Source organism: Rana temporaria, chromosome 1, assembly GCF_905171775.1.
Source record: "Rana temporaria chromosome 1, aRanTem1.1, whole genome shotgun sequence".
Taxonomy (NCBI): Eukaryota; Metazoa; Chordata; class Amphibia; order Anura; family Ranidae; genus Rana; species Rana temporaria.
This window is the reverse complement of record NC_053489.1, coordinates 674,059,063-674,071,988: the sequence shown is the minus strand read 5'-3', so window position 1 is coordinate 674,071,988 and position 12,926 is coordinate 674,059,063. Positions and strand designations below refer to the sequence as shown.

Sequence of the window (12,926 nt, the reverse complement as noted above, 5' to 3'; positions counted from 1 at the left end):
TTCCACGTAACCAGCGTGGAACGCAAATGGCGCCGATATCGGAACCGACCTCAGCAGCCTGCGCCGCTGGATGGATGCCTGGGCTTCTCTTGCAGATCTGTACAACTGTAGGGTGTATCCATGCGCCGCCCAGTGGTTGCCGGCGGGACTGCTCCCGATGTATTAATCTTTCTCACAGTTCTGTACAACTGTGTGTATCCTTGCGCCACCCAATGGTTGCTGGCGGTACTGCTTCTGATGTATAAAAAAAAAAAAAAAGAGCAGTGATATGTCTATAATGTTAAAGACCATATAACTCCTATGAAAAAAAGCAGAATCAAAAGTTTGATTCTGCTTTTTTCATAGGAGTTATATGGTCATTAACATTATAGGCCTGGATTCAAGAAGCAATTGCGCCTGTGTAACCATAGTTACACAGCGCAATTGCTTACTTTCCCCGGCGTAACGAATGCTCCCGATTCAGGAACCTCGTTACGCCGACTGCAGCCTAAGATATGCGCAGCATAAGGCTCTTATGCCCGCATATCTTAGGCTGCATTCTTGCGATGGCCGCTAGGTGGCGTTCCCGTTGTGCTCAGCATATAGTATGCAAATTGCATACTAACACCGATTCACAACGTTGCGCGAGCCCTGCGTACGCAATTTACGTTGTTTCCGTACGGCGGTTTTTGCGTAAGGCTGCCCCTGCTATTAGCAGGGGCAGCCAATGTTACGTATACCCGTCGTTCCTGCGTCGCGAAATTTGAAATTTACGTAGTGTGCGTAAGTGAATCGTGAATGGAGCTGGACGCCATTCACGTTCACTTTGAAGCAAATGACGTCCTTGCGACGTCATTTGCCGCAATGCACGTCGGGAAAGTTTCCCGACGGAGCATGCGCTCTACGATCGGCGCGGGAACGCGCCTAATTTAAATGATTCCCGCCCCCTACGGGATCATTTAAATTGCGCGCGCTTGCGCCGGGCATTTTGCCGGCGCGCCCACGCAATTTACGGAGCTGCTGCTCCGTGAATCAAGGGCAGCGCAGCAAATTTGCGGGGGCGCAGGGCAAAAACGTTGCCCTGCGCCTTCGTAAAAAATGCGCAATTCTACCTGAATCCAGCTCATAGACATATTACTGGTCTGTTTTTTATATTTTCAGATAAAATCACAGGTTTATTTATTTATTTGGGGGGGGGGGGGGGGGTTTCTGGCATTCAGTTCTTGAGAATCGTGATCTTTAGTCTAAGCAAAAGAATCGCGATTCTCATTTTGACCAGAATCGTGCAGCTCTAATATGACCTCATCCTTGGAGGCAGTAAGTACTTGGGTCTTGTGGCCAGTCACTCAGTCGGAAAAGCCTCACATGACAAAGGGGGGTAATGATGGTGAACCTTGACACCCCAGATGTTCTGGAACTACATTTCCCATGATGCTCATGCACTCTGCAGTGTAGTGAAGCATCATGGGAAATGTAGTTCCAAAGCATATGGGGTGTCAAGGTTCACCATCACTGCCCTAGGACATGAAGCTACAACCGAATTTCCTAACAGAAGTTACGTCACACTACAAACGTCTAGATTTAATTGTGTATTAATCTGTACAATGTGGTTGCATAGTGTGTGGCCAGCTGACCCGTTAAGGCTGCAGGTGAAGGAATTTCACCACATACTACGGCCCCTATGGGAGGTGAGCTCAGAAAATGGCTTTGTGACCAGACCCCCCCCTGTAATGTGTTCTCATTCCAGTGTGCGGCCTGAATTCTCCCCTCCCCCGGGGGGGGGGGGGGCAGCCATATTGTTTCTATAGAAGGCACCCGATTCTTCCCGTTTGGTTTTAACAAAAGACGCATCTCCGTAGGACCTGGCCCTGCAGCCATGATAGCTTGTGTGATGAAAAATATCTTCTAGCAGATTAAAGAAAACTAGATGGAGGTCCGCCGGTTATCCGCCAGAGTGGGCGGGGCCCGTTGACAGAGGGGGGAGAGGATGATGATTGGACGGGCTGGGTCAGAAGAACCCCACCTCGGACAGGTAGGTGTTGGTCTCCAGTAGCAGCGCCTTGTAGTAAACCCGGACGGTGTAGTAGAAGGTGAGGAAGTCCTGGGTGCTGAAGAAGGTGTCCGCCAGAGCGAATCCCAACGTGGAGGGGATGAACCCCCGGCCGTACTCCACCATCCACGTCCCGGCGCTCCACTGGACGGCTGTGGCATCCCCCGCCTCGTGTATGATGGTATCTCCTGCAGAGCGAGAAAAGATGGGGGGGGGGGGGGTGAGTGGCGTACATTCATCATCAACAGCAATAAGAGGCCGACCTTTTGTAAGCTTGATTGGCTACAGTGCATGCGGCAAGTAGTCACAGAGCTTCACTTTTTCCACATTTTGTTATTCTAAAATAGATTAAATTATTTTCTTCAAAATTCTACAAACACTACCCCATAATGACAAAATTGAAAGAACCGCATTTGAAATCTTTGCAACTTTATTTAAAAAATAAATAAATAAAAACCCTAAAAAAAAAAATTGCATGTACCGTACATACAGCGCCTTGCAAAAGTATTCACCCCCCTTGGTATTTTTCATGTTTTTTTGCCTCACAACCTGGAATGAACATGGATGGTTTGAGGCGTCTTATGTCCTCTTGCAAGCCACAATGACATGTAGAGTCACGGATGTCATCCCTTATCTGTATTAGAGGTAGACCGATATGGGTTTTTCTCTGGCCGATGCCGATTTTGTGGCCGATATTTTAGGCAGATTTAAAAAAAAAAAAATAAGAAAACAAACACACAACCTCACCCACTCCACTCCTTTGTGCTTACTCCTGTCACTCTTGCACACACTTGATGTCCTCAGTACAGATGGCACACCAAGCCGAATGTAACTGTGTGAAAGACGCGAGGGCGACAGAGAAAGAGACGACGCGAGGGCGACCGAGGGGAAAAAGACGCGAGGGCGACCGAGGGGAAAAAGACGCGAGGGCGACCGAGGGGAAAAAGACGCGAGGGCGACCGAGGGGAAAAAGACGCGAGGGCGACCGAGGGGAAAAAGACGCGAGGGCGACCGAGGGGAAAAAGACGCGAGGGCGACCGAGGGGAAAAAGACGCGAGGGCGACAGAGGGGAAAAAGACGCGAGGGCGACAGAGGGGAAAAAGACGCGAGGGCGACAGAGGGGAAAAAGACGCGAGGGCGACAGAGGGGAAAAAGACGCGAGGGCGACAGAGGGGAAAAAGACGCAAGGGAGAAAGAGGAGAGGGAGAAAGAGAAGGGGGGTTAACCGCCCACCCCCCTTCTCTGTCGCCCTCGCGTCCTTTTTCTCTCTCCGTCTCCCTCGCGCCCTTTTTTTCTCTCCGTCTCCCTCGCGCCCTTTTTTTCTCTCCGTCTCCCTCGCGCCCTTTTTTTTTCTCTCTGTCGCCCTCGCGTCTTTTTTTCTCTGTCGCCCTCGCGTCTTTTTTTCTCTGCAATTAAATTACAGAGGCCACCCTACACATAGCGGCCCACCCAGATACCATGCCATTGGCTGGTGTAATATAGCTGCTGGGTCCCGCCCACCCCTGACATCGAGCCGACAGCTCCTCTCTCTCTCTCTCCTCTCAGCGCAGCACTTGATGCTGCCAGAGCCGCTGAGTGTGGAGAAGGGAGGAGGAAAATATCGGCCTAATTTTGATAATAATCGGCCCGATATATCGGTTTACCTCTAATCTGTATTATATGCAAATGCAGGGGAGCCATGATGACAGCCCCAAGGGGACATGTCCATGAGCACCCCCTCGTCCCCCTGGGATTCTGCAGGGCACTCCCCCTCTTCTCCCTGGGATTCCATGAGCGCCTCCTTTTCACCCCGAGATTCCAGGCACCCCCCCCCCTCTGGGATTCTATGCGCACCCCCCACAGTTGTGTGTTAAACCCCCCCCCCCACAGAAGGACCCCCCTCTTACCGGGATAAAATATTTCACTTTTTGTCGTTCCTTCTTTCCACTGCCGGAACGTTCCAGACAAGACGGTGTCCGTGATCTCCGCCCAATAACGACCTGCAAGGGAAGCCACAGAGATAAAGTGTATGGAACCCCCAATAAAATGATTTGCACCCTCTGAGGTCTGTCCCCCCCCCCCCCCTTCACGGACCAGAGCAATCTTTACTGCCATATACCCGCTTTATTACTTGAAGTATAACTGAAGGCAAAGTCTTTCCTTTGGTCCTGGATACAGTAGAGGCGGATAAGAACCCCTGGCAGTTTTTATTGCTCTCTGTGTCCCAATTTCCCCCTCTCTACTTGTCCCGTTTCCCCATCAAAAGTGAAAGAAAATCCCACATTCTGGGTGGTCTTCAGAACAGGAATAGGAGGGGGAAAATCTTCCAATGGGAGACACAAGTTCTGGTGACAGCCGGGGAGATTCCCTCACTTTAGAGAGATTTACACTGACTGTTTGCTATGGGGACAGGAAGTGAAGGGAAATCTCCCCAATGGGACACAGAAAACACAAAAACAAACAGCCAGGCAAAATGAAAATTATAAAAAAAAAAAATCAAAGTTTGCCTTTAGTTCTACTTTAACCTCTTGCTGACCAAGTCATGTACATCAGGTGGTAAGGAAAGGGTGCACACAACGCATGCGCAGCAGGCCGAGGTTGTGTGCTGACAGAAGACGGACCAAACAGTCACAGCAAAACAGGCTCCTGATCATGTGACCACCGAGAGAGCCATGGGGCTTCACAGACCACTTAATGACCAGGACATTTTTTTGCGGTACGGCACTGCGCTATTTTAACTGACAATTGCGCTGTCGTGGGATGTTGTACCCAAATAAAATTGATTTCCTTTTTTCCCCCCACAAATGGAGCTTTTTTTTGGTGGTATTTGATCACCTCTGCGGTTTTATAAAAAAAAAAAAAAAAAAATGTACATTATATATAAAATGTATTGGATATGTTTTATGGCAGGAAGTAAATATAAAAAAGATTTTTTTGTAATAAAAAAAAATAAAATATATATATATTTTTTATTACAAAAAAAAATCTTTTTTATATTTACTTCCTGCCATAAAACATATCCAATAAAAGCCTGCCTTGCAGACGCACGTTTTTTTTCCGCGTTTGCGTTTAGAAGTGGTTTAAAAAAATAAATAATAATATTTAAGTTATTTTTTATATTAACCACTTCCATACCAGGTGCTTCCTGCTAAAGGCAAATTTTCAGCGCTGTCGCAATTTGAATAACATGCTACACTGTACCCAAACAATTTTTTTATCATTTTTTTCCCACAAATAGAGCTTTCTTTTGTTGGTATTTGATCACCTCTGTGAATTTTATTTTTTGTGCAACAACTAAAAAAAAGACCGAAATAAAAAAAAAAATAAAAAAAAAAAGTTTATTTTTTTCTGTTAATTATTTTTGTAAATAAGTAAATTTTCTTCTTCAATTACAGGCACTGATAAGGTGGCACCAATGAGGTGGAACTGATAAGGCGGCACTGATGGGCAATGAGGGGTGGCACTGATGGACACATTGCTGGGCATCACTTTTTTAAATGTTTCCTATGTTGTGCCCATGTTGTCAGTCAGTGCCCATTGGCATCTATTGCAAATATTTTTTTAACATGTGGATGGCCATGTGGTACATACCTGGCCATCCACGTTGCCCCCTTCCCTGGTGGTCCAGTGTGGGCATCCACAGGGGGGGGGGGGGCTATGCTGATAAACAATCAGCGTATACCGCCCTGTCAGGAGAGCCGCCGATCGGCTCTTCTCTACTCGCATCTGTCAGACGCAAGTGAGGAAGAGCGATCAACGGTTCTTCCTGTTTACATCGTGATCAGCCGTGATTGGACACGGCTGATCACGTGGTAAAGAGTCTCCGCTAGAGGCTCTTTACCAAGATCGGAGATGCCCCCCACACGGGAGCGCGCCAGTACAGAACCACTTCCCGGACGTCAATTGTCTATTTAAAAAATGTTATAGCCAAAAACACCTGTAAACGAAATGCGGGTTACCGCGCTTGGCGCTTGAAATGCCTCTAAATTCAACGTCTGAACAAATTTTTTGCTTTCTAAAAAAAAAAAAAAAAAGCTTCTCAACTCAACTGCCCAGTACTCCCTCTGTACATGGACTGATAAGATAACATCAACAAAACGCCCAACTGCTCCTAAACGTCTGTTTACCAGCAGCAGCCTTATACAGCGATCAGTGCTAAAAATATGCACCGTCACTGTACTAATGACACTGGCAGGGAAGGGGTTAAAATCAGGGGCGACCAAAGGGTTAAATGTGTCCCTAGGTGGGTGCCTACTGGGTGGGGCATAGACCTACTGAGGGGGTGGGACACAGAGCTCCGTGTTCTCCATCTTCTCCGAAGTCAGAACGGTAATCTGTCTTGTTTACATAGGCAGATCGCCGTTCTGCCTCTCCCGGGAATGATCGCTGGTGGCCGCCGGACCCGTCGATTGGACAGAGGGGGGGGGGAGCCAATCAGCGCGCAATCGTGGCTCCGGCGGCGCGCACGCTCCCCCTAGTAGCTATTGCATGAAATGACGCACAGGTACGTGATTTCGCGATCTAGAGCCGACCTGCCGCAGTACACGTACGTTAGGCAAGCGGTAAATAAAAAAATAAAACAACAACAAGCCCTATAGTGTCCCCATGTCACACCAGTGCAGTCAACAGAAGTAGAAAAAAAAATTCTGTATGGAACACACCTAACACATGCGGAAAATGAAAGAAAGAAGAAGGAAGAAGGAGAAAGAGAGGAAGAAGAAGGAGAAAGAGAAAGAAAGAGAGAAAGAGAGGAAGAAGAAGGAGAAAGAGAAAGAAAGAGAGAAAGAGAGGAAGAAGAAGGAGAAAGAGAAAGAAAGAGAGAAAGAGAGGAAGAAGGAGAAAGAGAAAGAAAGAGAGAAAGAGAGGAAGAAGGAGAAAGAGAAAGAAAGAGAGAAAGAGAAAAAGGAAGAAGGAGAAAGAGAAAGAAAGAGAGAAAGAGAAAGAAAGAGAGAAAGAGAAAGAAAGAGAGAAAGAGAAAGAAAGAGAGAAAGAGAAAGAAAGAGAGAAAGAGAAAGAAAGAGAGAAAGAGAAAGAAAGAGAGAAAGAGAGAAAGAGAGAAAGAGAGAAAGAGAGAAAGAAAGAAAGAAAGAAAGAAAGGAGAGGGAAGGAGAAGAAGAAAGAAGGAGAAGAAGAAAGAAGGAGAAGAAAGAAGAAGGAGAAGGAAGGAGAAGGAAGAAGAAGGAGAAGAAGAAGGAAGAAAGAAGGAGAGGGAAGAAGGAAGGAAGGAAGGAAGGAAGGAAGGAAGGAAGGAAGGAAGGAAGGAAGGAAGAAAGAAAGAAAGAAAGAAAGAAAGAAAGAAAGAAAGAAAGAAAGAAAGAAAGAAAGAAAGAAAGAAAAGAACTCATGTAAATGTGACTGCACAGAGATTGTGAACTGTCCCTCAAAGCATCGCAAAGTTGTCTATCCACCAGGCCCTGTACTGCGGACAGAGGGGCGGGCGCTGCAGGCAAAGCGGCGTACCCGTATGTCACCGCTTACTTCCCTGTGTGCCCAGCGGGAGCCTGTCCGCAAGTCCCAGCCAATGATTCAAGGCCAGGACCTGCTGCCTGTGTCCAATCACAGCCCAGAGCTCTGTGCTGTATAACAACACAGAGCTCTGTACTGGAGGGAGCGATCTGTCAGTTACCAGTGAAGGCAAAACAGAAGCAGATTAAGCTTCACCTTTCACCATACAGAAAAGTCTGACCCCCCTCCCCCGATGTGATAACCTTTGTATACATGTATTGATCTTCCCGAAACACTCTGAGAGGATCCCTCCCCCGCACACTCTGATAACGCACTCTCACAGGCCCCGCCCCCTCCTCATCTGGTGCGATATCCTAATCTCTCCTGGAAGTGTGGAGTCAGCAGGGAGCCCGGCCATGAACTCTCCGTACAAAGAGCGAAAGTGCGAGGACGCCGCCGCACACTGCGAGCGCAAGGTGCAGGAAGGTCCGGGGGAGGGGGGGCATGTCAGAGGCTTTCCCAGATCAATAATCAACAACATGTGCGGAATGAAGGAAGGAGAGAGGGCAAGGGGGAAAGTCTTTATTGCTGCCGACATATTAAAGGGAAACTCTGGAAGGAGAAAAAAAAAAGGGGGGGGGGGGGGGGGGAATGCCGACATTAATCGCTCAGACATCGACTTAAGAGCAACACTTTGCTGTGCCGCCAGCAACCCCTGAACCCTTGTGTCTCTAGAGACTCTGACCCCAGAGCACTCCTGTGACCCCAGAGTACCCAGTGTCATCCCATGACTCCTATGATGCCAGTGTCTCCAGAGGACCCAGTGTCATCCCATGACTCCTATGATGCCAGTGTCTCCAGAGGACCCAGTGTCATCCCATGACTCCTATGATGCCAGTGTCTCCAGAGGACCCAGTGTCACCCCATGACTCCTATGATGCCAGTGTCTCCAGAGGACCCAGTGTCATCCCATGACTCCTATGATGCCAGTGTCTCCAGAGCACCCAGTGTCATCCCATGACTCCTATGATGCCAGTGTCTCCAGAGGACCCAGTGTCACCCCATGACTCCTATGATGCCAGTGTCTCCAGAGCACCCAGTGTCATCCCATGACTCCTATGATGCCAGTGTCTCCAGAGGACCCAGTGTCATCCCATGACTCCTATGATGCCAGTGTCTCCAGAGGACCCAGTGTCACCCCATGACTCCTATGATGCCAGTGTCTCCAGAGCACCCAGTGTCATCCCATGACTCCTATGATGCCAGTGTCTCCAGAGGACCCAGTGTCACCCCATGACTCCTATGATGCCAGTGTCTCCAGAGCACCCAGTGTCATCCCATGACTCCAGTGCTCATGTGCCATCCAATGACCCCTGTGCACAGTGCCGATCCTGACCTCCCTGGGGCCCTAAGCAAAATAACATGTTATATTAAAGTTGATAAGCGGGGGGGGGGGGGGGGGTTGGGGGTGTTCTTCTATCGGAACTGACATCTTACATTAAAGTGAGAAGCGGGGGGTGCCGACTTCTTACCTCTTCCCATGCAGCCAGCGAGTTGAGAAGCGGGGTGAGGGGCCAAAAATGACTTTTTACCAGGCGGGCCTCTAGTAATTTCGGGGGCCCCCTGCAGCTTTGCGGGGCCCTAAGCGGCTTGCATAGTGAGCCTATAGGGTGGATCGGCCCTGCCTGTGACCCGTGTGCCTCCAAAGCACCGTGTCCGGGTTTGACAAATTTGCTTGGAATCCAGGAGACAGCTAAAAAAGTTAGGAGCCAAAAAACACACCCTTTCCCCCCGAGCTCACGCGCAGAAGCGAATGCATACGTGAGCAGCGCCCGCATATGTAAACGGTATTCAAACCACACAAGTGAGGTATCGCCGCCATCGTTAGAGCGAGAGCAATAATTCTAGCCCTAGACCTCCTCTAACTCAAAACATGCAACCTGTAGAATTTTTTTAACGTCGCCTATTCCACGAGCGGACGCAATTTTGAAGCGTGACGTGTCGGGTATCAATTTACTCGGCGTAACATTATCTTTCACAATATAAAAATAAAAATTGGGCCAACTTTACTGTTGTCTTATTTTTTTATTAAAAAAAAAGTATATTTTTTTCCTAAAAAAAAAAGTGCGCTTGCAAGACCGCTGCGCAAATACAGTGTGACAGAAAGTATTGCAACGACCGCCATTTTATTCTTTAGGGTGTTGGAATAAAAAATATATATAATGTTTGGGGTTTCTAATTAGAGGGAAGGAGATGGCAGTGAAAAAACACATTAGAACTGCTGTTTTTTGCTACTTGTAATGCAACGTAACCTGTAATGCCAACGGCCACCACAAGATTCCTTCTGTGAAGGCCGCAAAGCCGCGGCCTCAATTACCGGCGGGCGCGGGCCTGCCGCGATCGCGACGGTAATTGAGGCCAAGGCTTTCTGCAGCCCCAAGCTTCCCCAGGCGCCAGGTCGCAATTGCGACCTGGCGCCCGGATTTTGTCGAGGCCTGCGCTGTGTATTATTCCATGAACCCTGTTGTCCCACATGGGCCCGATTCCCCCCCCCCCCCATCTATTGGTTTACAGGTAACAAATTCCTGCATTAGCTACAATTTGTATATAAGGTGACAGACAATGGAGGAGGAAGCAGTGCTGGATCAGTAATGTGTATATAAGGTGATGTAGGAAGCACAGGCCCCCCCCCCCCCCCCTGTAATCACTGACCTGAGTGCCCGCTGGTGTCCATGGCGGTGCCGAAGAGCAGCACATACTCGGTGAGGGAGGCATGTAGGAGGCACATGGAGCCCATCCACCCTCCGGCGTTCACAAACACCCACTGCATGTCCTCATCCGGTAAGATGTGACCCGGGTGCTTCTTCCTCAACTCAATGATGATCTTGGAGAAGGCGACTTCATAGTCCAGACCTGGGGGGGGGGGGGGGGGAGAGAGAGAAGGGGGTCAGAGCGGGGGTGGGGAGTCCCTCCAGCGCCCTCTGCCATGCCAACCACCCCATCGCTGCAAACCACGCCCCCCCCCCTCACTACAGTCTACCCCAACACCCCTCTTCTCCTTCCAGGAGGTCCCTTCCTCCTCTGCCAACTACCCAGGACCTTCTCTCCCAACCACTGTGTGACCTTCTCCTCCAACTGCCATGGGGGCCCTCATCTTCCAGAACCACCACCAATGGGGCCATCTCCTCCTAACCCAGGACTACCCAGAGACCCTCATCTTCCAACAACCACCCAGGAGCCATCTCTTCCTAACCCAGGACTACCGAGGGGCCCTAACCTCTAACAACCACCTAGGGGACCTTTTCCTGTTCCAAAAATTCCCTCAGAGACCCTCTCCTCCTCAACCAACCCCCCAGGGGCCACCTTCCAACCACCAAGGGACCCTCTCCTCCTCCACCAACCACCCAGGGGCCACCTTCCAACCACCAAGGGACCCTCTCCTCCTCCACCAACCACCCCGGGGTCACCTTCCAACCACCAAGGGACCCTCTCCTCCTCCACCAACCACCCCGGGGTCACCTTCCAACCACCAAGGGACCCTCTCCTCCTCCACCAACCACCCCGGGGTCACCTTCCAACCACCAAGGGACCCTCTCCTCCTCCACCAACCACCCCGGGGTCACCTTCCAACCACCAAGGGACCCTCTCCTCCTCCACCAACCACCCCGGGGTCACCTTCCAACCACCAAGGGACCCTCTCCTCCTCCACCAACCACCTAGGGAACCTCTCCTTTTCTGCCAACCACCTAGGGACCCTCTCCTCTGCCAACCTCCCAGGGGCTCTCTCCTTCTCTGCCAACCACCTAAAAGCTCTCTCCTCCTCTGCCAACCACTCAGGGGCCCCCTTCCAACCACCTAGAAGCTCTATCCTTCTCTGCCAACCACTTAGGGGCCCCCTTCCAACCACCTAGGGTCGCTCTTCTGCTCTGCCAACCACCCAGGGGCCCTATACTCTGCAACCCCACAGGGGACCCCTCCCCCTCTGCCAACCAACTAGGGGCCCCCTTCCGACCTCCTTGGGGCCCTCTTCTCTCCCAACCACCCAGGGGTCCCCATCCAACCTCCTAGGGGCCCTCTCCTCTGCCAACCACCCAGGGGTCACCTTCCAACCACTCAGGGGCCGCCTCCTCCTCCACCAACCACCCAGGGGCCCTCTCCTTCTATGCCAACCACCCAGGGGCCCTCTCCTATGCCAATCACCCAGGGGCCCTCTGCAGCCCCCAGGGGTCCCTACCTCTGCCAACCAACTAGGGACGCCCTTACAACCACTCAGGGGTCCTCGCCTCTGCCAACCACCCAGGGGCCCCCTTCCAACCACCCAGAGGCCCCTCTCCTCTGCCAACCACCCAGGGGCCCTCTCCTCCTCAGGGACCCCCTTCCAACCACCCAGGGGCCCTCTGCAGCCCCCAGGGGTCCCTAACTCTGCCAACCAACTAGGGACCCCCTTCCAACCACTCAGGGGTCCTCACCTCCTCTGCCAACCACCTAGGGGCCCTCTCCTCTGCTAACCACTCAGGGACCCCCTTCCAACCACCCAGAAGCCCTCTACTCTGCCAGCCACCCAGGGGCCCTATAGTCTGCAACTACACAGGGGACCCCCTCCTCCTCTGCCAACCAACTAAGGGCCCCCTTCCAACCTCCTAGGGCCCTCTTGTTTGCCAACCACCCATGGGCCCCCCTCCTCTTATGCCAACCACCCATGGCCCCCCCTTTCCTCCTATGCCAGCCACCCAGGGGCCCTCTGAAACCCCCAGGGGTCCCTACCTCTGCCAACCAACTAGGGAGCCCCCCTCTCCTCAGCAGACACCCCCAAATACGTGACCCGCTGGGGAGGGCGTGGTTACCGGCATGTTCCCGGGCCAGGGCGGAGATCTCCTCCCGGGAGAAGGTGTACGGTTTACTCATCAGCCATTGGTGGACCAGAGTCAGCAGGACCCCGACCACCGCCACCAGCATGGCGATCCTCGCCGCCCGGGACCCGCAACATCCGTACATGGCGGGGAGAGTGAGCGGACACACCGGAGACAGACCCGCTTCCTACTGCCGCAGAGACACGCCCACCACCCCGCTCCTCCAATAGGAGGACATCGGACGGTCCGACGACTGAGAAGAGGCGGGGCTGACTGTCATTGCACAACAGCGACACCCGGCGGCCGCAGCGGTGGAACTGCAGCGCACTGCTCACACGATCACATCCTAGGCTCGTAAAGCGATCTTCTACCCCGCTGGGGAGATTTACCTTCACTTCCTGTCCTGGAGACGAAACCGGAAGTGAAATATCTTCCAAAGTCAGACACTTATTGGAGGATTCCCATTCCAAATGTTTTTATTTTGCTATCACTTTCAAGTGCTGATGACATTAGTCAGCAAGTTAAATAGAGGGGTGAATCTGCCCAGCGGGGACATGCAGTAGATAGCAATACAAGCCTTTCCCCCTCTCCATCCAATACAAAACCTATAATAGTATCCAGGC

At 51.2% G+C, this 12,926-nt stretch overlaps 1 protein-coding gene across 1 annotated transcript; it reads right to left on the bottom strand.

Annotated features, from left to right (window-relative positions):
- Window positions 1-1,555: 1,555 nt before the first annotated feature.
- On the bottom strand, window positions 1,556-12,529 carry SIGMAR1 (sigma non-opioid intracellular receptor 1). The gene is made up of 4 exons (XM_040335636.1): window positions 12,298-12,529; window positions 10,166-10,366; window positions 3,916-4,008; window positions 1,556-2,217 (listed from the first exon to the last, which is right to left on the bottom strand). Exons 1-4 carry the CDS (start codon window positions 12,446-12,448, stop codon window positions 1,988-1,990), a joined length of 675 nt encoding a protein of 224 aa, XP_040191570.1. The 5' UTR covers window positions 12,449-12,529; the 3' UTR covers window positions 1,556-1,987.
- Between the last annotated feature and the right edge of the window lie 397 nt (window positions 12,530-12,926).

Excerpts from the sequence above, each read along its gene's own strand:
- SIGMAR1 (XM_040335636.1), bottom strand. The coding sequence starts at position 12,448 with ATGTACGGATGTTGCGGGTCCCGGGCGGCGAGGATCGCCATGCTGGTG. Across the intron at positions 10,367-12,297 it reads CCTGGCCCGGGAACATGCCG|GTCTGGACTATGAAGTCGCC; the intron begins GTAACCACGCCC and ends CCCCCCCCCCAG. Across the intron at positions 4,009-10,165 it reads GGACACCAGCGGGCACTCAG|GTCGTTATTGGGCGGAGATC; the intron begins GTCAGTGATTAC and ends CTTCCCTTGCAG.